Raw genomic sequence first — 24,681 nt, 5'->3', positions numbered from 1 at the left:
TTAGCATATATTGTTTGTGGGAAACAGTCTCCTGTTTCTGTACGAGCACATTCGACCAACAGTAGCTTTATTATGGGCAAAAGCTAGGGCTGTTTCTCCAGCAGAGATTTGTAGGGTGGCGACTTAGTCCACTCTGCATACATTTGCTAAGTTTTAAAGAGTGGATGTGGTGGCAGGGAGGGTCCTCATTGCTACGTGTTGATGTAGTCATCCTGCCCTAATTCTGGAACTGCTTTTGTACATTCCACTTGTCCAGAATGACACACCTATTACACTGGAAAAAGAGATTAGGTTCTTACCTTGATAATATCTTTTCCAATAGATAGGTGTGTCATTCTGGACCCCCGCCCTGTCATTTTTGCGTCTGCCTACTGTCTCATTCAGTTTGTTATTCTCCAAGTCTGTAGCTTGGATGTCAGTCAGCCCTTTGGGCCATAAAGAATATTGTATTTCTAGTGTCAGTGAGCTTCTGTGATGCTACAAACTACACGACTGCCTCTCAGAAATAAAAAGCTGAATGTCCCAAAACAAACTGCAAATAAATGCAGAGAAAATCAAGCTCCTCTGGATATGGAGAGATGATGTGAACTTACCCGCCTGTCGATCTCTTGGGAATTAACCACCCTCTCAGCCAAAGACAAAGTATGCAGCCTAGGGGTGATATTTGACGTTCTCCGACCATATCTCCCAAGTAGTATCCGCCTCGTTCTACTATTTCCAACAACTATTGAAAATCAGACAATTCTTCTCAAAGCCAGACTTCATTCAACTACTTTATGCCTTTGTCTTCTCCCCTATGGACAACTCCTAAATGGGCGCGCTGCAAAAAAAACTCCATCGATTCCGAGTACAAAATGCCGCTATCCAACTCCTGAAGAACCTCCACATACAAAACTTGATCGCCCTGGAGTTGCGTGCTGCCCACTGGCTACTGATTGACAAATGATGTATACTCAAAGGCCTAGTAATGGCCTACAAACTCTTCCATGACATGGTACCAGCCTATATGGCCTCCAAACTTCTGCCCTAATTGACCACTCCACTTGCAAAATGAAAAGCAATTACACGTTCCCTTCACCTTGAGAACGCCTGGAAAAGAACTTCAGGAAGGCAATCCAAATTCTCCTAACCTAACAAAGTGCCCTGACCCTCTAATCTCAAATGCTATGTGATTTGTCCCATACCATGTTTTCTCATTCAATGTTCTTCCACACCTTGTCATACTGTTCACCATCTTTGTCCTAATACACTAGACCAGACATGGGCAACTCTGGTCCTTGAGGGCCGGAATCCAATCGGTTTTCAGGATTTCCCCAATGAATATGCATGAGATCTATTTGCATGTACTGCTTTCAATGCATATTCATTGGGGAAATCCTGAAAACCCGATTGGATTCCAGCCCTCGAGGACCGGAGTTGCCCATGTCTGCACTAGACCAGAGATTCTCAACCCTAATCTGGAGGACCACCAGGCCAGTCAGGTTTTCAGGATAGTCGTAATGAATATGCATGGATCAGATTTGCATGCTTGGCACCTCCATTATATGCAGATCTCTCTCATGCATATTCATTAAGGCAGGGGTGTCCAATGTCGGTCCTCGAGGGCCGCAGTCCAGTCGGATTTTCAGGATTTCCCCAATGAATATACATGAGGTCTATTTGCATGCACTGCTTTCATTGTATGCTAATAGATCTCATGCATATTCATTGGGGAAATCCTGAAAACCCGACAGTCCTGGAGGACCACCAGGCCAGTCGGGTTTTGGGATAGCCCTAATGAATATGCATGAGAGAGATTTGCATATTATGGAGGTGAAAGGCATGCAAATCTTCCTTATGCATATTCATTAGGGCTATCCCAAAATCCCAATTGGCCTGGTGGTCCTCAAGGACAAGGTTGGGAACCACTGCACTAGACCAGGGGTAGGCAATTCCGGTCCTCGAGAGCCGGAGCCAGGTCAGGTTTTCAGGATATCCACAATAAATATGCATGAGATAGATTTGCATCTCAAGGAGGCAGTGCATGCAAATCCATCTCATACATCAGGGGTGTCAAAGTCCCTCCTCAAGGGCCATAATCCAGTCGAGTTTTTAGGATTTCCCCAATGAATATGCATGAGATCTATTAGCATACAATGAAAGCAGTGCATGCAAATAGATCTCATGCATATTCATTATGGATATCCTGAAAACCTGACCTGGCTCCTGCTCTCGAGGACCAGAATTGCCTAGCCCTGCACTAGACCATATTTACTATACTATGTTTGCCATACCATTTTTGCTAAGTCATGTTTCACTTTGCTAGCCATGCTTGTAATACTATGACTGCTGTGCTATGCTCTGCTATTCTATACTCACCATGTTATGTCATTTTATGTTTTACCATGCTTTAACTATGTTTATCATCTCTATCAGACAATGGTTGCCTTGCTACTTTCTACTATGCGATGTCTGAGAGTGTGGTGCAGGGTTTATAAGTACAATCATGGCACCCTATGGTTGTGGGTTCAAGTCCCCATTGCCCCAGGTTCATTAGATAGATTGTGAGCCCACTGGGACAGATGGTTGAGTACCTGAATAAATTAACGTAAACCGTTCTGAGATCCCCCTAGGAGAACGGTATAGAAATTTTAATAAATAAATGCATTTTGTTGATGGTTGTTCTCAGTTCATATCTTAATTGTTGGAGCTGAACAGATCTGTTGCTGGCGTTGAACAGCTCTTGTTTGCTTGGGGACTAACTGTAGATGGCAGTTGAACTCTGTGAAGTAGAAGGGTTAGAGAAAAAAATCCAGCGTGGATTCCTTCTGCGGAGGCTCACGGCCTGGGGGAGAGAACCCGCTTGTCCACAATGATACATGTAAGTACTGGAAAAGATATTAGCAAGGTATAAACCTAATCTCATTTTTGTTGATGATTACCTCAACCCGACAAGTGTCGGAACTATAGGCTTTGTCATGCACAGTTCCCTTCCTCAGAATTTCAGATTCTGGTGTCTTACGCACAGTCCCATCTTTCTTATCAAAAGTGGTTTCCAGCTTCCACATCAACCAAAAAGTATGCCTACCTGCCTTCACTCCTTCTGGATCGAGAAAAAGTGATCAGGTGTTGAAATTGTTAGATGTGTGCAGACTTGGGCCATGTTAAATGTGGTAAATGCAAGACGTGTGAATCTGCCCTGGAGCGCAATGGCAGCTTTGTACATCCACAGACTAAAAAATCATATAGGCTTCGATACAAAACCTCTTGTGATACCCCCTTTGTGATGTTATACATTGGGCAAACGTCAAGACCCTTTCGGGGACGGATAAGTGAACATCAGAGCAGTTTGACCTGTAATAGGATTGAAAAACCACTGGTCGAACATTTTAACACAGCAGGCCATAGCACCAGGGAATTCCGATGTTTTATTTTGGATCATGTGCCACCGATGCCAAGAGGAGGAGACAGAAGATTGGTTTTACATAAGAAAGAGCAGAAATGGATTTTCCACTTGCATTCTGAAGAACCAGATGGGTTAAATTAAAAGATTGAGTGGCACTTTTTTTAATATATTGCCATGGGCCTGGAGTACTTCTATTTTGACAATCTATATATGTAAAATAATGACTGTGTACCACGAGTCTGTGTTCAGCATGAGAGTGAGGCTCCTGACTCGCTGCTCAGCTGTAAGTGTGAGTGATGTCAGATATCATTAAATAGGAGGCAGTTCAAACTGCTGCTATCTCTACCACGGTGAGCGTGAAAGGTTAAACGCCACAGTAAGTTGCAGTGTTATTTGGAGAATGTTTTTCTGCTGCATGAAACACTTCAACACTTTTCCTTACTTTTTCTAGATAATCGGTCCATAGCCTGACGCAGCTTGAAGGCGAAACGACAGCTAGCTTAACGTCGGCGAAGGGACTGGCAGAGATGCAGAAAAATTCAACATTTACTTTCTAACATTCAACCCTGCCCTGAAGTCAAAGCTAAGTTTTATGATTTTCTAAAGATTGCTAAGTGGTTAACATCTGATTCTGACGGGTAGGAGGGGAAGTATGAGCCAGTGAGCTTAATAATAATAAATTTATTCTTGTATACCGCACATCCGTGAGGTTCCTTTCTAGTGCGGTTGTTAATGTTGCACAACGCACGGGGATCTGAGGCTCTCCCCTTTCAACAGAGATTTAGACAATTAATGAAGTCTAAAAGCTTTGTTGCTGCAGAACAACATTCCTAGGTGATTCTGTTCAAGCATTATTGAAAGTTTTTGAGAAAGGTATTTTTGTGAGAGTAAATTGTTCTTTCTCATTCTTGTATATATTTTTGGTGTCTATAAAATCTCCCACACTCTTAGTGCAGGTTGCCCTTCTCGAGTCCATCTTGGAAAAAAGCCAAGACTACTGACACCAGGGTGTTAGCACACCAGCAGTGAAACATCCTCCAAGTCTTAGCATAGACTACGACATTCGCCAGTTTCTTAGACCTGAGGAGGGGAGTAATGATCACCTTCAAATAGCACTTCCACACTAGTGTCACGTACTCAAGAACTATGCCATAAACCCAAAGCATTCCAGATCCTCCAGGGCAACTGGACCCTGCAAGAGAAGAGTTGTATGAAGAGGTAGTCTGAGTCTCTTGTCCCTCTTCAGATGTACCAGAGCCACGTATCACAGCTGACGTGGCCAATCAGAAAACTACCAGGATTATGAATCCTGGGTGAGTTGCTATTCTTCGAATGGCCCAGCCTATTATGGGCCAAGGAGGGAACACGTACAGTAGCCCTGTCTCTGGCCACTGCTGTACCCGATTGTTTATGCCAGTATTTCTGGGCTCACATCTTCAGCTGAAAAAATTAGGCTTTCTTGTTGGCTGCTTTCGCCATCAGATTGAATGACGGATGCCACCAGTGATGCACGATGCTGTTGAATGCTGTCCGGGATAGAGACCACTCCCCAGGGTTCAGGGTCTGCCTGCTCAGATAATTAGCTTGAACGGCCACTCCCGCTACATGCTTGCAGGTGAATTTCTGCCCACCAAAACAACAAGTGAGCTTCCAGTCTCAAGGAGCACTCTTGGTGCCTCCCCTGCCTGTTGACATAGACGTCTGCATATGGCATACTCTGAAAAGACCCTGACTGCTTTGCCTTCCAGTGCATTCCCTAGTGCTGGGGTGTCAAACTCTGGCCCACAGGCCAAATTTGGCCCACAGGGTAATTGAATTTGGCCCATGATTTAGCCCGCTGTTCCTTTCCTCCCTCCATCCCGGCTTCCTGGTCTTATCTTCTAAGCAGCCTGCCGAGGATCGCCGGTCGGCTGTAGTGATCATAGCAGGCTGCCATAGCCTCAGCAGCACGTTCCCTCTGCCGCGGTCCTGCCCCTCCTCTGATGTATGGGACCGTGGCAGAGGGAATGTGCTGCTGAGGCTACAGCAGCCTGCTAGGATAGCTACAGCTGACCGGCGATCCTTGGCAGGCTGCTTAGAAGATGAGACCGGGAAGCCGGGATGGAGGGAAGGAAGGAACGTAGGGCCAAATCTTGAAGGTGAGATTGGGAAGAAGGGGGAAAACATGCAGGCCTTTGGGGTGGGGGTGAGGACGGCAGGCCCTGGTGTTTTGGACTTGGACAAATTTTTTGACAAGAATGCGGTATAAAGATAGATGACTTGGCAGTCTCGACAGTCAAACGGCTGGACGTATAATTAGATGATTCTCAAAAAAAAATATTTTGGATGTATTTTTTGAGAATGGACTTTAGATGCTGCCAACTTTGGGCGACTAGCACTCTAGGCACAAATTGGACTTAGAGAGGCATAATAAAAAAATAACACGTCTAAGTCCCCTTTTGGCCTAAGTCACTAGACGCTGAAAGTAGGCAGCAGGGAAAAGTCCATTCTCAAAAGAAATGTCCAAAATGAGGTGTTTTTTTTTTTTTTTTTTAGAATGGCCTACCTCTACGTTCAGCAATCTACTCGCCCAGACTGCCACTACGTCTATCCCTACAACACATTCCCGACCAAAAAATCGCCCAAGTCCCAAACACCTAATATCAGACCTTTTAGGCAAAGGAGGGGCCAGTCCTTTGCCTAAAAGCAGGATTCTGTAACCGGTGTCTGTTATAAACAATACCGGTTGCAGAATCCTGCAACTGTCGTCTGTGTTCCCCCCCCCCCCGCACGAAACTCCATGGGATGAGAGATGCCCAATCTCTCCTGCCGACACCCCCACCCCCCCAAAGCTGTGAATACCAGCAGAAGAGTTTCCAAGCCCTTCTGCTGAAGATGGACGCCCCCCTGAAGCTGGGGGTAGGAGGGATCCCAAGCCCTCTTGCCAGCAAACCTACACCCCCTGAACCCCCTCCTCCCCGAACGTGTCAACAGAAGGAGGGATCCCAATTTCTCCTGCCAGCAAACCTGCCCCTGACCGCCCCCCCCCCCCCTCGTCCACTAACCTCAGACATTGGTCAGCTGGCCGGGTCCTCTTTTCATCCGTCTGGCAGGCCTGCCATCCTTGGAATGGGGTGGGGGGGGGGGTGTGACAGGGTGAGGTCCCCGTCACCAGCCAGCAGAGGGAGCCTGAGTAGTGATGTGTGGCATTGATTTGCATATAGATCTTGCAAAGGCACCTGGGAGATGTCCACTCGCCCCGAGTGAGGAAAGGTGCTGAAAAGGGCAGTTCCAGAACAAGCTGCTAACAAGCTCTTTCAGGACCCAGGTGACTCTTAAGGGAAGGCATGCTGGCTTTGGCTTAACCTTTGGTAAGCCGCCTGGCCTGCCTGTTAGAGCTTGATGACCATCAGAGGACCTGGTGTAGTGGATTTGATTGGCTGTCCTTAGAAGCTCCTTATCATCATCTCTTTTTTTGTTTCCTGAGCAGAGTTTAAAGTTTTTAAACTTGTTTCTTAGTTGAACACCATTGAAGCTTGGTAGTTTAAATTCTGTTAGGCACTGCAAGCCACAAAATGGTGGTGTTTTTTTTTTTTTTTTTTTTGGGGGGGGGGGGGTTTCCCCCCCAAAAATAGATCTAAACACAAAACCTGAATTTGATGTCTTCGCACTGTGATGTATCTTTCAACTAGCCAGACTTGTTTGCTTAGCTTCCTAGCGTCAATAAAATAAAAGGGAAGAAAATATTTCCAACCGGGATTTGAGCGTCCCATAAAGTACAGAATATTCCATTCTTTATTGAACTGATGTGAAAAAAACAAAAAAGAAGAGTCCCATTTCCGACGGGTAGGAACAAAAAGCAACGCTGCGCGAGCCGGAACCCAGTTGTCGGAGCCGCGTGTTGTCCGGGGGGCGGGCGAGCTCGGTGACACACTGGCTGCGCCGGGACGGTTACGGCGACGGACCCCGGACGAGAGAGAGAGAGAGAGGGGGGGAAGGTTCTGGCGGGGGCCGGAGCGCGAGGGCGGCGTCGAGAGGGCCCAGCCGGAGAGGTGAGAGCGGGGCGAACAATGAAAGGCCCGAGGCGCCGAGACGGGGCTCCCTGGAGAATCTCCCTCGTCCCCCCCACCCCCCCTTCCAGGAGCTCTTTGTGGTGGGAGATTGAACGCGCCAAAGTTCACGGGCGCCGGGTTTTAGTCCGTCGCTCTCCTAAGATGTCTCGTTACCGCCCGGCGCTTTTCCAGGGCCCAAAGTCCCTCCTGGAGGGCCGCAATCCAGTCGGGATTTCCCCAATGAATATGCATTGAAAGCAGTGCATGCACAGAGATCTCATTAGGGAAACCCCGACTGGATTGCGGCCCCCCGAAAGGATAACACTGTTCTTTGGGGGGGTCTGAGTCGTTGACTAGCCATTTGCTAGGAAATCATAATGTGGGTAGAAGCCAAGATTAGATAGGAACCTTGAAATCCGTATCCAGTATGTCGAGGGATGTTAATTTCACATCTACAAATGTGGGGTGGGCGAGCAGATGTGATTTTCTACTGTGGAACTAAGGAACCCTTTCAGGACCAAGGGACATATTTGTCCCATAACTTTAAAATCCTATAAATTTTGATTGGGATAGTCTACAGTTCTAAATTTGATATGTACGGAGTCCATAGGATACTGCCTTTATGTAAACAAACTGGTTCCGACATTCATTCATTAGCGTCGTTGCCAGATTGACGAGAAGATTCACTTGCCACACTGTCCATAAGCCAGAAGTGTGATTTTTTTAAATAAAAATAATGATATTTCACAAAAAAAAATCAATTTTTTGGCATCTGCAAGCCCTTTTTACCATAAAAATGTCGTCAAAACCACAAAAATTGGCCTACGATCCTTATGGTCCTGAAAGGGTTAATCGAGCAGAGTTAGCCTTTAATAGTGCTATATTGCCATATTAGTCTCTTCATCACCTCGCTTTTGGCCTTGAAAAAACAAATCTGAAGGAAGAGGATGATGGCTTTGGCTAGATCCCTTCCTCTGCTACTACTCAAATAATGATTAGGATTTAGCTTGCATCTTTTCCCAGTATGTTTTGGTAAAGAAGGTAAAATGTAGGTTAGTGCAAACCACTGGAATGAAGCCTACAGTAAAGCGTTTCATAGTAAGCATCTTGCTTCCTTAAAGGTGTGTTTTTGTTTGACTTTTAGATTAATTTAGTTTGTTTTAATGAGGTAACTGTATTTTTTCTTATTAGTATCTCAGTTTATTTGTATACATGCTTTGGAGCTGGAGTTAGGTGACGAATCCCTTGAGTGCTTCTGTTCTTCATAATGGATGCAAACCAGGCTGGAGAAGGAGAGAGATTAACTGGAAGTAAGCAAGGGGCCCTAAAGATGGAGCACAGGGCAGATATACTTGCATGGAGATTGGTCTGTAGGGATACCTTTTTGGCTTTCACCAAACTGGGTTGATTTCCATGTGTCCTTCATTACATTAGGAATTTCTATTCCGCCATTACCTTGCGGTTCAAGGCGGATTACAAAAGAGTTATAGAAGGTGGATTACAAAAAGATATCTGGTCATTTTCAGGGAAGATGAAGAGTAGAGCAGGTTGTTTCGGGGAGTTAGTGGGAGGAAAGAAGGAAACTTGTGGTGTTAAGTCTTTTTTCAGGGATTTCTTGAAAAGTATAGTCTTTATTTCTTTTCTGAATGTTTTGTAGTCTGGGGTCATTATCAGTCGATTGGAGATTTGGTTGTCTAGTTTTGCTGCTTGAGTGGCTAGGAGGCCATGATATAGTTTTTTTCCATTTAACTTCTTTGATTGTAGGGTGTATGAATGGGGTGTGAGTTTTCCTATGTCTGGTTGAGGTGGTTTGGATGAGGCGGTTGTTAGGTTGGGCTTTCTCCGTTTAAAGTTTTAAATAGTAGACAATAGAATTAAAATAGTATTCTTGCTGGAATTGGAAGCCAGTGTGAGTTGAGGTATGCTCTGTAATGTGGTCGTGTTTATATTGAAAATACTTGTGCTTATTTAAAAAAAAAAAAATCACAATAAGGGCCTTGAACATATTTCACTCACAAGTTGCAAATGTTCTGAATAACTTAAAACTGTGATTTTTTAAAATTTATTTATGGAATACTAATGTGTCGATAGTCTCATGATGCTAATAAGAATAGTAGGAAAAGTGTAAAGACATATATTTTGGGATGTGATTTTCCAAACATTGTATTCCTTTATCCCCCTCTTTACGAAACCGTGAAAGTGGTTTTTAACACTGGCCGGCACACTGAATGCTGTGCACTGCTCCAACACTCATAGGCACTCTGGGGGCTCCTTTTACGAAGGTGCGCTTGTGTTTTTAGCGCACGCACCGGATTAGCGTGCGCTATAGCCTGCGCTAGCCGAAAATCTATCATCTGCTCGAGTTAAGGCCCTAGCGCACCTCGTAAAAGGAGTCCTGAGTGTTGGAGCAGCACAAGGCGTTCAGTGCGTCAGCTGGCGCTAAAAACTGCTTTATTGGTTTTGTATAAGGTTTCTGTTTTCTCAAACTTGTCAGATTCTAAATTTATTTCTATTTGTTGACCTTTAGAATTCATCAGTAACCCCGACCAAATAAATAATTAGGTCTGAGTAAGTGTTGCAATTACTAGTATTTACTTATAATTTGTCATCATGCTATCTAATGTACAGTAGTGTATACGTCTGGGAGCACTATAGAAATAATTAATAGTAGTACTGTAGTAATTTCTTTTCAGCAGTTGTGCTTTTTGACCACTTAAAGTAGTTAACGCAATGTTTTTCTTTTCTGTTATAGAATATGCATATAAAAGTGAGTACAGTATAGGTATGCTGCTTTTTTTTTTTCTTTGTTGCGGTTTAGGTTTTTTTGATGTTATCCCAGCTCCAGAGCACGTATACAAATAAAAATAATTATTTTAAAACTGAGATACTAATAAAAATACAGTTAAAAATTAAAACAATTGCTTTAGAACATAAGAATTGCCATCTCCGGATCAGACCTTGATGATCTTAAGGTGGCCAAACAGGTTGAAAAGGTGACAGCAAAGGCTGGAAGGATGCTAGGTTGAATAGGGAGAGGTACAGCCAGTAGGAAAAAGGAGGTATTGATGCCTCTGTATAAGACTATGGTGAGACCTCCTTTAGAATATTGTATACAATTCTGGAGGCCGCATCTTTAAATGATATAAAAGGATGGAGTCGGTCCAGAGAAAGGTTACTGAAGTGGTATGTGGTCTTCATCAGAAGGAATATAGGAACAGACTTAAAGATCTCAATCTGTATACTTTGGAGGAAAGGCGGGAGAGGGGAGATATGATAGAGATGTTTAAATACCTACGTAATGTAAAGGCACATGAGTGGAGTCTCTTTCATTTGAAAGGTAACTCTGTAGTGAGAGGGCATAGGATGAAGTTAAAAGGTGATAAGCTCTGGAGTAATCTAAGGAAATAGTTTTTTACAGAAAGGGTGGTAGATGCGTGGAACAGTCTCCCCGGTAGAGGTGGTGGAGACAGAGACTGTGTCTGATTTCAAGGAAGCCTGGGATAGACATATTGGGTCTCTTAGAGAGAGGAAGAGCTAATGGTTACTGCGGATGGGCAGATTGGATGGACCATTTGGCCTTTATCTGCCATCATGTTTCTATTTTTGTATTCTGGCTAACGTTCTTGATAACTTGATGGCCATATTTGCTAGATTTATGTTCGAAGGAGTTGATAAAAAGACAGTTGTCTGTCTGATAGATAGGATGAACCATGCAAATACTGTTCAGTGTTTTGCCAGTTGTACAAGCATAATATTGTGATCCACAGTGTCAAAAGGTATTGAGAATGCTTGCATTAGTAACACTGAGGCAAATCCCCTATCTCAGTTTCTGTGAAGATCATCTAGTAGGGATACAAGGACAGTGTTGCTGGAAAAACTAGAGCTAAATTTTCACTTAAAAGACAAATTTTTTTTTTTAGTAATTTGGGAACCCTACATACAATCCCTATCCTATAAAACACATAGTTTGAAACGCAATTCCTTTCACTTACATTTCTACAAAGATACCATCCTCTATTTAATACTGGGTTATAGAAATATGGGAAAAATGTCAGAAACAAGTCTCTCCATTTGGAAGGGGGCTCTGATGTAACTTAAGATTTTTCTTTTGTTGTTTTGGGATGGGTGGTACAGGAAATGCAATATTTGTTATATGGGTTATATGGGTCGATTTCATTGATATTGGTGTGTGTGTGTTCTTTGCTTTGTCTACTTGCTCTTAACTTCCTCCTCTCCTCCACTCCTTGAATCATCACATGACCAGGTGATTTAAAAACTGCATAGAGTGATCCTTTTCAGTCTGGTGTGAGCAGAAACATTTTTTATCCCTCATCTCATCCTCACTGCCTCTTTACAACACTTATACTCTACCTTTGCGCATGTCCCTCTGCTCTCCAGAAACCAAGCTTTCTAGTTTCCCTTCCTCTTCCACTGTTATGACTCCCTTACTTCCCTTCCTGCTGATTTTAACCATCCCCAATCTTTCCCTTCTCCCCAAGCCACTGAGCACCTTAACAGTTCACCCTTCACTCTTTAAACCCACTGCCTCTCCCTTCTTCTTATCCTCTACCCTCGTCTCCGCTATAAAGATCCTATACTTTCTTCCCCTCATTTTGTTATCCCCTCTCTTCCTGCATGCACCTCACCCATGTTGCAGCAGCAGGTGCTCCCTTGCCTCCCCTCCCCTCACCTGTACCTTCCTCCTCTTGCTTTCCGCCGGGGACATCAATCCCAATCCAGGTCTTCCCAACCACCGTCCACCTTATTCCTACAGACTAACCCGCAATACCACCAACCTTATTTCTATTCTTCTCCTCCCCTCTACTCCCTGCCCTTCTCTTGTACCTTATGGAATGCCTGCTCAGTTCCCAACAAGTTTGCCTACATACATGGCCTCTTCATCTCTCAATCTATCCTCTTGCTTGCACTAACAGAGACCTGGGTCTGCCCTGATGACTGTACCTCAGCTGCTGCCCTGTGTCACGGAAGCTACCTTTTCTCCCACATGCCTCGCCTGGTTGGTCAAGGAGGAGGCATTGGGCTGCTACTACTCACCCTCTTGCAGATTTCAACCCCTTTTTCCCACCACCATCTCAATGTTCTTCATCCTTTGAAGTCCATTTCATCCGTCTTTTTGCTCCCCTACCTCTGAGTAGAAGTCATCTACCGACCCCCTGGTACATCCTGCTCTTCCTTGTTTTGACTCCTGGCTCTCCTCCTTCCTCAAGCCCTCATCCCCTTCTCTCATCCTCGGTGACCTCAATATCCATGTCGATGACCCCTCCAACTCCTTCGCCTCTAAGTTCCTTTCCCTAACATCCTCCTACAATCTCCTGCTGTGCTCCACCACCCGTACACACCAGAAAGGACACTACCTAGACCTAATTCTTTCCTCCAACTGCTCAACCCCAAATTCTGCAATACCACCCTTCCCCCTCTCTGACCATCACCTGTTAACGGTCATAATTTATCACCCTAGCCCCCCAGATCTGGCCAATCACCACCAACATATTCAGGAACTTTCAGGGCTATTGATCCCAGAACTCTCATCCCTCTGCTCAACTACTATATCAAACAAGACTGTTTTGAAGCTGTCCTCTCTTATAATACCATTCTCTCCTCTGATCTTGATACCCATGCTCTTCCAATCTCACATCCTGTTAGACGTGCCAAACCCCAACCCTGACTCACTGCTCGCATCCGCTACCTGCACTCATGTGTCCGTTACGCTGAACGTCTCTAGCTTAAATCCTGTACGCTCGCTGACTTCATATACTTCATATTCATGCTGACATCATTCCAGTCTGCCCTCTCGCTGGCCAAACAAGAATATTATGTCCTCTTAACCACTTCTCTTAGCTCCAATCCTCGTCATCTCTTTACCACACTAAATTCCCTATTCAAAGCACCATCACTGCCTATCCCCCCTTCAATTTCTCCCCAGACAATGGCAGAGTTTTTCTACAATAAGATTCAGAATATGCACCTTGGAACTCTCAGCCAGACTACTCCCTCTCCCCTCCTTCCATCTGCCCCTTCTATTAACCTCCCTTCAACACCTGCCACCCTCTCCTATTTCTCTGAGATCACTGAGGAGGAAACCACACATCTTCTCTCATCCTCCAAACCCACTACTTGCTCCTCCAATCCGACTCCCGCTCATCTACTCTGTGCTATCTCTCCCTCTGTCATCTCTCCTATCTGTCACATCCTCAACCTATCGCCCTCCACTACAACTGTCCCTGATGCCTTCAAACATGCTGTTATCATACCCCCTCCTCAAAAAACCCTCACTGGACCCCATGTTTCTCTCTAACTCCCTCATCTCCCTCCTCCCCTTCTTATCCAAGTTACTTGAACATGCTGTTCACCACTGTTGCCTCAACTTCCTCTCATCCCATGCTATTCTGGATCTGCTTCAGTCGGGCTTTCACCTACTGCATTCCATGGAAACTGCCCTTACTAAAGTTTCCAATGACCTGTTCTTGGCCAGATCCAAAGGCCTTTCTACTCTATTCTCATCCTTCTCAATCTGTCTACTGCCTTTGATGCTGTCATTGCTGGAATTCCAGGGTTCTGCCCTCTCCTGGTTTTCTTCCTGTCTCTCCCATTGCACCTTCAGTGTATTCAATGGTGGTTCTTCCTCCACAGCTTTCCTGCTATTGATTGGCTCTGTCATGGAACCACTCCTTTTCTCAATTTACACTTGCTCCTTGTGACCCTGGGTAAGTCACTCAGTCCTCCATAGCCTCAGGTACGTTAGATAGAGTGTGAGCCCACTGGGACAGATAGGGAAAATGCTTGAATACCTGATTGTAAAACCACTTAGATAATCTTGATAGGCGGTATATAAAAGCCTAATAAACTTGAAACTCACGTGGAGCGCTGATCTCCTCCATGTCTTCCAGTATCGCCTCTATGCTGATGGTTCCCTGATCTATCTCTCTGCACCAAATATCTCTACTGAAACCCATACCAACCTGTCTGTACGACATTGCCACCTGGATGTCTCACAGCCATCTAAAATTGTATATGGCTGAAAAAGAGCTGCTCGTCTTCCTGCCTAAACCCACTTCTCCGCTTCCCTCGTTCTCCGTCTCTGTGGACAACACTCTCATCCTTCCTGTTTTGTCTGCTCTTAATCTTGGGGTTATCTTGGACTCCTCTCTCTCCTTCACTACCCAGATACAACAAATCGCTAAAACCTGCTGCTTTTTCCTCTATAATATTACCAAAATCTGACCCTTCCTTTCTGAGCACTCTACCAGAACACTTATCCACGCCCTCTTCACCTCGCGTTTAGATTGTTTTTTGTTTGTTTTAAAAATTGTTTTATATTGTAAACCGCTTTGACATTAAAGTGGTATATCAAACCATAATAAACTTGAAACTACTGCAACTCAGGCCTTCCAATTAGCCATCTTGCTCTTCTTCAAGCTGTCCAGAATTCAGCTGTACGAATTATATTCCAGGAGAGCCGCTATACCCATGCTACCCCTCTCCTAAAGTCACTTCATTGGCTTCCCATCTGTTTCAGACTACAGTTCAAACTCTTCTTACTGACCTACAAATTCAGTCAGCTGCCCCTCACTATCTCTCTTCACTTATCTCTCCCTATGATCCCCCCCCCCTGCTATGCTCCGCTCAGCTGGTAAGTCCCTCTTATCAGTGCCAACTCCAGACTCCGTCCCTTATGCCTTGCTGTGCCCTATGCTTGGAACAAGATGCCCGAATCCCTATGGCAGACTCTGTCTCTGACAGTGTTCAAGGCCCAGTTAAAAGTCCACCTCTTTCAGAGTGCTTTCAACTCCTAACTCCTTTCACCTTGGGTTCTGTATCCCCAACCCTATATGTCATGTCTGTTTGTCCAAGTTAGATTGCAAGCTCTTCCGAGCAGGGACTTTCTATAAATGCCAGAATGTACAGCGCTGCATACGGCTTTCAGCGTTATATAAGTGATAAGTAGTATCTGAGGAATGGAGTTCTCTGGGAGGTGTATAAGGAGAGAGAAGAGAGATATTGAGGAGCAGCAGAATGAACACACTTGTAGGTCAGCAATAGGAGCTTGAACTGTATGCGAAGGAGGCTAGGGAGTCAGTAAAGTGATTTAAGGAGAGGGGTGACATGAGTATAGCGAGATTGGTAGAGGATGAGTCATGCAGCAGAGTTTTGCACAGATTGCAGGGGGAGAGGCGGCACTGTGGAAAAATAGTTAGAAGTAGATTGCAATAATATAAGTGTGAGGTTATGAGAGTGTGGACAAGAGTCCAAGCAGTGTGCTCAGAGAGGAAGAGGTGAATTTTGGTGGTGATGTAGAGATAGAAGCGACAGCAGTTTGTTGGATGTGCGTAGAAAATGAGACGCCGGAATCGAAGATGACTCCAAGGTTGCAAGAAGAGGAGACTGGAATGATGATAGTATTTACTGAGATGGAGCATGGATGAGGAAGAGCAGATAGAGGAGCAGCTCAGTCTTGGGCCAAACAGGCAGAGACTTTTTCTTGGACTTTAGATTAAATTTTGGGTATAGAGAGAAAGATCTGGGAGTCATCAGCATATAGGTGATATTGAAAGCCATGGGAGGAGATCAAGGCACCGAGGGAAGAGGTGTAGAGAGAGAAGAGGTCCTAAGAACCCTGGAGTATGCCAACTGCTAGCAGGGTAGCAGCAGAAGGGGACCCACCAATACATACACTAAAGGTGCGATGGGAGAGACAGGAGGCAAACCAGGAGAGGACAGATTCAAGCAAGGAAAGTAAGCTGTGATTAACAGTATCAAAGGCAGCAGACAAGATGGATGAGGATTGAATAAAGGCCCTTAGATCTGGCCATGAATAAGTCACTGCAGACTTTGGTGGATTGAAAGCCAGAATTTAGAGGATCAAGAATCTGTTGAGTTGAAAGGAATACCAGGTAGCGATGGAGAACAGCATGCTTGGCTATGAACGGAAGAAAGGAGACAGGGCGTTAGTTGGACGGGCAGGTGGGGTCCAGCGAGGGTTTTTTGAAAAGCGGCTTAACCACCGCATGTTTGAAAGCAGCGGGGACAGTTGTAGTGGAAATGGATAGGTTGAGAATATGGCAGATGGGAGAAATAACAGTATGTGAGATGGGATCAAGTAGAGGGGTGGAGGAGGGGAGTCAGGAAGGAGCCTGCTCCAAGGCACACCAATCCAAAATGGTAGGCCTTCCCTTCCTTGGTGCCTCATGTGATGCACGGGGAGGGGCCTGAGACCCTGATTGACTCATATGCCTAAGGCCTTCCTATGGGGTCTGTATACTGGGCCTAAGGCCCTGATTGGCTCATATGCCTAAGGGGAGGGGCCTTAGACATCTGAGCAAATCAGGGCCTTAGACCCCCCTCCCCATGCATCACATGATGCACCAAGGAGGGGAAGGTCCGCCATTTTGGATCGGCGTGCCTTGGAGCTGACTCCCTTCTGCTGTCTTCAGACAAAGGTCCTGGGGGAGTTGAGGAGGGAGGTTCAGAGGAGCATCTAGTGGCTGTAGGGAGTGGGCATCCCTCTTGCCTATATTTTTTTTTGGGGGAAGGGTAGGGGATGGTTTGGGGGGCTTCGTCTGGCGCGAGGGAGATCTTCGTTGGCAGGAGGGAGTGGGCATCCCTCCTGCCAATTTTTTTTTTCCTCGGGGTGGGGGGTCGACATGGTCGGAGGGAGTGGGCATCCCTCTAGCAAATTTTTTCTCACGTTGGGAGGGGTGGGGATTGGCATGGACTTAGGCAGTGGGCTGGCTTGGTGGGGGTCGGTCCCTTGTGCTAGTTCATCGGGAGATGTTGGGGAGGGCCATTATTTGGGGGGGGGACTTTCTTTTTTTGTTTTTTTATGGGATAGGTATTTTGCTATGTGTAACTCACATATAGCATCTGTGCCCATTAAAAAAAAAAAAAAAGGTTTGGCATGTTATAAAGATTTTTGTATTGGTGGGACAGGTAAGCATCAGGAAGCCATGTTGAGCATCAGTCGCTCTGCTAGTTTGCATGGCATTTCAATATTAATGAGCTTATTTGCATGGCCAGATCGGAGAATGAACAATCCTGCAGAAAAACCACATGGTGAGCTGTTTTCTGCATCGGGTCAGCAAATCCGATCATCACTAAACCATTCAAAACCGTTTTAGTGACAATCATTTGCGGATCGCCGACTTTATTGCATCTAGGCCTCAGGCGGTGGTTAAGAAATCGCTGAATACCACTCGGGTAGTGACTGTCGTCTGCTAAAAACGTCATGGTTCAGCTTTTCAGAGCATGACCCCTAGGAGGGTAGTTAGGGGGAGGGTTAATGGAGTGGGCAGACTCGATGGGCTATGGCCCTTTTCTGCCGTCATTTTCTATGTTTCTATGTCCTTTTTTTGCATTAAATAAGTTTGTAAGAAAAGGTCACTAAATGGATATACGGTACACCTCATTAACCCTTTATTTGGCATTATTGCTCAGAAGCAAGATGTGTTTCTATGGCTCTTATGGGAGATCTGCATCTCCAAATACCTGTTACTTGCCCTGTTGCTCTCGTTCAACATCAAGTTATGTAAAGTAGCTCTTTTCACCATCTGCCGATTAAAGGGTAAAAAAAAAAAAAAGAAAGAATACAGACAGAGATCAAAAGCAGGCACTATAAGGCTTGCAGTCATCTGTTTTGGTATTATCACAATTATTAATCATCAGCCAGATTTCCTAGGATTTTCTTTAAGATTGTTTTTGTTGTGGAACCTTTGAAATGTCTCCACACACAGCCACCCCTCCCTCAGATCATCTCATTAGGGAGAATGTCCTATTAGATAAAAGGTTTTCTTAGATTACTTATAACTAATTTACTCTAGTCAAGGAATACGCTGTAGTTTTGTAACTGCTTTGATAGGTCAATGTGATTATGCTACAAGAACCTATTTCAGTATCTGAAAACCTGCTTACAGAAATGGAAGAGTACATGGGGCTAACTGAAAAGATATAAAACGGTGTCCAGAAATGGAGAACATGATTATTTTTAAAGCTGTTCATGAACTTTTGTGGTTTTCCTCTGTCCAGTGAGATCTCTCAGGAGACCATGAGCAGGTAATGCCCTGTGTGCACTGCCGAGGAAAGCCATGTCAGACGAGTCCATCTCAGGGAGTGATCCAGATCTTGATCCAGACTTGGGGCCAGAAGACATGGAAGAGGAAGAGGAGGAGGAGGAGGAAGATGATGAGGATGAGATGGAGGAAGATAATGATGGAGATGATGAAGATGATGGTGAGCTTTTGGAGGGGAAAAATAAATTTGAATTAGTTCAAGCTTTGAAAGTAGTAGTTCAAGGCACGTTATGTTCAGGTACAGTTGATATTTGGGCAAGAGAACATTGTATATTGCCATTCTGTTAGGACAAAACAAAGGAATCCAACTGCAGTATCACCAACCAAAGCAAAAACAAACTGCAGATTCCTATGTACCAGACGCAGGCAATGTTTATTATACCAAATATTTTATGCAGTTGAAAATATAACAAAACATAGGGACCTGACACGGTCTGTGTTTCGGAAAACACTCCTTCCTCAGAGGTCCATGGTTACTAAGGTATAAGGTAAACCGCAAGAAAAGGTATAAAACAGCCGTCTGTATGGTATCCTTCTCCACTTGTGCGACACAAAAGCTGTTTTATACCTTTTCTTGCGGTTTACCTTATACCTTAGTAACCATGGGCCTCTGAGGAAGGAGTGTTTTCCGAAACACAGACCGTGTCAGGTCCCTATGTTTTGTTATATTTTCAACTGCATAAAATATTTGGTATAATAAACATTGCCTGCGTCTGGTACATAGGAGTCTGCAGTTTGTTTTTTGGGTTTGCCATTCTGTTCCCAGTTATCTCGTATTCTCCCTTGCCATTTTTGAACTGAACAGCAAAATGTTACATTACCTAGAAATTATGAGCTGCATACAGTATGCTAAAGCCTAAATGCATTGTTGACTTTTCTCATCAGAGCAATCCCAGGAAGCTTTACTTGATGCTGAGGGTGCTCAGCACGAGGAAGGTGGAGAGTCAAAATGCTCCAGTTCAACTACCTCAAACAAAAGTGAGCGGAAGGAGCATCCCTCACAAAACCAGCGCAAGAATTCTTCACACTCTGAAGATGCCAAAAAGAAGCGAGCACAGAAACCTTCACACATGAGAAGAAATATCAGGTGAGGGATGAATCAAATGCTTTTATGTGTCGCGAGCATACACCCACTGGACCACAGTGGTGTGACATATGCCTGGAAAGGTGTGCCCTTGCACTCTTTTTTTGTTCTTCTTTCTCTCCCATCTCCCTTGCACTCTTTTTTTGTTCTTCTTTCTCTCCCATCTCCCTTGCACTCTTTTTTTGTTCTTCTTTCTCTCCCATCTCCCTTGCACTCTTTTTTTGTTCTTCTTTCTCTCCCATCTCCCTTGCACTCTTTTTTTGTTCTTCTTTCTCTCCCATCTCCCTTGCACTCTTTTTTTGTTCTTCTTTCTCTCCCATCTCCCTTGAACTCTCTGCACTTGCTCGCTCTTTCTCTCCCCGCCCTTGAACTCCTTTATCCCCCTTGTACTAGGAGAGGCCTAGTGGTAGAGCTGCTGTCTTAGCACCCTGAGGTTGTGAGATCAGTCCCAGTGCTGCTCCTTGTGACCCTGGGCAAGTCACTTAATCCTCCATTACCCCAAGTACAAAATAAATACCTCTATATATGTAAACCACTTTGAAAGACGACAGTCTTTATAATAATCTTTATAATATGTCCTACAAAAATGATCAAAAAACTACAGACCATTCAGAACACGGCTCTCAGACTAATCTATTCCCTCGGAAAATATGACCACATAACTAACGCCTACCTAGACTCACATTGGCTACCGATCAGAGCCAGAATCCAATTCAAACTATACTGTCTAATCTTCAAAGTACTCAAAGGTACAGCACCTGCCTATCTAATCGATCGCCTACACCGCAACCTTCCACCCAGAATAAGAAGAACACTGACACCATTCTCATACCCACCACTCAACGGCACTCATCGTAAAAAGCTTTACGATAACCTCATAGCAACGCATGCAGCAAAACTCGAACCCTCCATAACCAGATTGTTAACCTCAACATCTGACTTCAAAGCATTCCGCAAAGAACTCAAAACGCTACTTTTCAAAAAGCATATTCAAAACACCTAATCTCCTCTTCCACATACACCGACCAGGTTACCCACTCCCTGACACCATATCCTCAACCGACCAAAAAAATAAAAAAAATAAAAAAAATAAAAAATAAAACCTAATTCTTCCTACAGATTTATTACCTACCAACGCCTGGAAAAAGATTTGATATGTAATGTAATATAACTGCTCTCACCCAATGTTACCAAGTCTATACTCATTCTGTAACTATGTCCTACCCTAAATGTCACGTACCCTCCTGGAAATGTCCAGCTTCTTCTTATGTAATCCGCTTTGAACCGCAAGGTACAAGCGGAATAGAAATCACTAATGTAATGTAATGTAATGTAATAACATGCCAAACCTTTTTTTTTTTTTAATGGGCACAGATGCTATATGTGAGTTACACATAGCAAAATACCTATCCCATAAAAAAACAAAAAAAGAAAGAAAAAAGTAACCACAAAAACGCGGTATAAAAGTCCCATCCCCATTCCTGTTCTCCCTTGTCCCTCCCCACATTTCCTGAGCGTGCTCTCTCCCCCCCAATACTCTGGCTGATGAGAACCCTCAAGCTTTGTCAGCTGAGGACTTCCTTTGTAAGTGGCTGGGGGTCCCTTTTGCCAAGCTTGGTAGGCAGGAGCAGCGTCCCTGAGTCACAGATGCTGACAGGGCAGGATTAACCAATAGGCCAAGTAGACACGTGCCTAGGGCCCAAAATGGTAAGGGGGGCCCGATGAAGGAGGGCATCAACATTGTTTTTTCCAAACGGCGATGGGCCCTTCCAGCATCGATCAGCAAAGCGGGCCCCCCCGATCGACAATGCAGGCCCCACCCCAATCGGCAACACAGCCCTCCCCCATTGACGGAAAGTAAGACAAGCAACGTGGGTAAGAAAAGCAATGGGAACTATAATTGTGCAAGCGGTGCTGCTTGCTCAAAGCTTCCCTCTGACACAGCTTCCTGTTTCTGCCTGGGCGCATGGTAGGGTGGGGCGGGGTGGGGCAGGGGAGCCTAGGGGCCCTTGACAAATTAATCCTGCTCTGGATGCTGGTACCTCAGAGGCTTAAGGATGCTGCCTGTGACTGCTACGCTTGGTGGCGGGACGTTCTGGACGCCTTTGGAGGAGGTCCTCTATTGGCGGTGCTAAGTACTTCAACACTGGAGAAATAAAACTAGAAATGCATTTCCTTTTCTGTTGAACACACTACAAATTCACAAAACCATATATATCCCCTATTGACCTTTTATCGATCCTCAGCTGGCTTTCAAAATTTTTTTCATGTGTTCACCACAGCCATTATTGTCATCGGATCAAGATGGTATCCTTCTGTTATGTGTTTATTTTTCTTGTTTTTATACTTTTTTTTCTTATTATACTTATGAGAATGTCTTTATTTCTTTAACAAAATCACTTATCTACTTTGAAGCGTTGTAAGGATTGCCTCTCCCGACATGTCCATGTTTCAGTATACGAGGGTCATTTCATAAATAATGCACACTTATTTTTTTTTTTTTTTAATTAAATGTTTTATTTTTTTTCAAGTATTTCTTTACAGTCCAATATAGTCCCCCTGCTTTGCAATGACCGAGTCCCAACGTCCAGGAAGCGTCATTATTCCTTCCAAGACACCGTTTTTGATCAGTTGCCGAATGGTTCGGGTACCGGCTGAAGAAAGCTCTTATGTTCATGCATAAGTTGTTTCAATTTTGGAAAAAGGTCGAAGTCTGGTGGACTCATGTCTGGACTGTAGGGAGCATGAGGTAACACCTTCCAGCCATATTTGCGCAGTTTTTCAATGACGAGTAGAGAGCTCCATCTTCCCAACGACCAAAAAAATTTTGATGAGCTCAATCAAAAGTCAAACAAATGATAATTTTTGCTTATGATCATGAAGGCATCATCGACACAGACAAAGTTCCATGTGGAAGAAGTGGCACGCAGCGAGTGGTGGACACTGGGAATGCTCTCCCAGAAGAAGTAATTGCAGAATCCACCGTTCTAGGATTTAAGGGTGGCGTAGAGTGATACGGGTAAGGGTAAATTAGATGCACATCTCCCTTGAGAAGCATACAGTGATATGGGGACTAAAACTATGCCAGGGTACACCTGGCGGGGCCTTCGCATGTGCGGATCACTGGACTTGATGGACCCAGGGTCTGATCTGGAGATGGCAATTCTTATGTTCTTAACAGTGTATTATGATTTTTTGCAAAAAATGCACAAAACCCGACCACTCATTCTTCACGACAACGCTCACCCGGACATAGGGAATGTTGTCTTTGAAAAACTATGTGAATACGGCTGGGAGGTGTTACCTCATGCTCCCTACAATCCAGACATGAGACCACCAGACTTTGACCTTTTTCCAAAGTTGAAAAAACCTGTGCATGGACATCGTTTTGCATCTCTGGAAGAGCTTTCTTCCGATGTTAGCCAAGCCATTCGGCCACTGAACAAAAATGGTGTCTTGGATGGAATAATGAATCTTCCCGGACGTTGAGACTCTGTCATTGCAAAGCAGGGAGACTATATTGAAGGACTGTAAAGAAATACTTGGAAAAAAACCAAACAAACATGTAAATTTAGAAAAATAGTACATCTTCCTCCGGGTCAAGGCTTCTCCAACAGTCTTTGCTGAAAAATACAATACTTAATATTAAAAACATATCAGCTTCGCAGGTTATTTCATTTTAATTTTCATTTCTTTTTAACTCAAGAGAAACAATTATACATCTTACTTATTACTTTATCTCACGGAGTCCTCTTTCTTTCACGGGATTCTTCACCTCTCTCAACGGTACACTTTAGCATTCTTAAAAATGACCGCATCTGATGTCAGTTTCCCCTATTTAAATCCGTGAGACATGATGTACTCAATCCTGATAAGGAGGAACTGCCGTAACTTTGAAAAGCCATTCTTCATTCAACATATCCAAATCCTTACTCATACAATGGACATCCAATCAAGATCCTCATTCAAACCTTTAGGCGCTAAGGTATTGAGACAAAATAACCATTTTTGTTCTTTTAAATTAAAAGTTTTCTTATAATTTCCTCCCTCCCTACTTGCACCATATCAATTATCCTCCATCTAATGTCATGTAAAGTGTGGCCCATCTTTTTCCAATGCTCAACTATAGGAGCTATGTCACTCTGTATTCATGCTCTGTAAGCCGCACTTTAATAGATCGAAAATTGCGGCCAACAGATATTTTCTTACAAGGACATTGTACATCTGCTATATATTATGTATGTAAACTTGTAACCCATTCTGAGCTCTTCTGGGAGGATGGGATTTTAATACAAATAAATAAAATAAAATACCCCTAGCTTGTGTTCAAGGTTTTAGGTCAAAATACTTAAGAAAAAGTACAAATAAAAGTATTTCTGGAAGATGTACTAAGCCAAATCGGATGGTATACATCTCAGGGTACTAAAAGATCTTAAACATGAAATTGCTGACCTGCTGTTAGTGATCTGTAACCTGTCACTAAAATCATCTGTAGTACCTGAAGATTGGAGGGCGATCTGGGAAATTACAGACTGGTAAGCTTCACTTCAGTGCCGGGCAAAATGGTAGAAACAATTATAAAAAAATAAAATTGTGAAACGCGTACACAAACATGATTTAATGAGATGGAGTCAGTATGGGCTCAGCCAAGGGGAAGATTTTAACCGCATAAATCTTATGAATATTGACGTCTGTTTGTGTGATTAGTGTTGACATTTCTTTTTATTTTAAAATAAAACTGTTCTTCCTTTCTACTAAGACAACTCCTGAGAGAAGATCAATTGGAAGCGGGAACAAAGGCAGCACAGCAGGAAGAACTAGAGAGACGAAAGCGATTGGAGCAACAAAGAAAGGACTATCCAGCCCTTCTTCCTACTGTACCCTTTGAGTTCTTGCCAGGTAAGCTCCTATATCGGCACAAGAATAAAGATTTCAAAAGAGCCAAAACTTTAGTTATTATCTCTGCTGAAGAAATTGTTCAAAAACCTTCATTATCAAAGTAGTGGAAGAAGGATCTAATTACACGGGGGGTCCTGTATTCACAGGTAATAGGTTCCAAGACCTACCGCAGACATGTGAAACCACAGGTAATAGCAA

The 24,681-nt window shown here is 44.1% G+C and overlaps 1 protein-coding gene across 2 annotated transcripts in view; it reads left to right on the top strand.

Annotated features, from left to right (window-relative positions):
• The first annotated feature begins 6,686 nt into the window (after positions 1–6,686).
• RAD54L2 (RAD54 like 2) overlaps positions 6,687–24,681 on the top strand; it is a 159,134-nt gene continuing 141,139 nt past the window's right edge. Inside the window, exons 1-4 of one of the 2 annotated variants that reach the window (XM_033926393.1) lie at positions 6,687–6,735; positions 18,457–18,660; positions 19,386–19,587; positions 24,344–24,483. In XM_033926393.1, the coding sequence (XP_033782284.1) occupies positions 18,516–18,660; positions 19,386–19,587; positions 24,344–24,483 (487 nt within the window). In that variant the 5' untranslated portion in view covers positions 6,687–6,735; positions 18,457–18,515. Of the gene's footprint in view, positions 6,736–7,069; positions 7,417–18,456; positions 18,661–19,385; positions 19,588–24,343; positions 24,484–24,681 lie in introns of those variants that run through there. The other variant, XM_033926392.1, reaches the window with a different exon arrangement.

Source organism: Geotrypetes seraphini, chromosome 17 (genome assembly GCF_902459505.1).
Source record: "Geotrypetes seraphini chromosome 17, aGeoSer1.1, whole genome shotgun sequence".
Lineage (NCBI taxonomy): Eukaryota > Metazoa > Chordata > Amphibia > Gymnophiona > Dermophiidae > Geotrypetes > Geotrypetes seraphini.
Note: the sequence above shows the minus strand (reverse complement) of the source record. Positions and strands in the feature narration are given on the sequence as shown.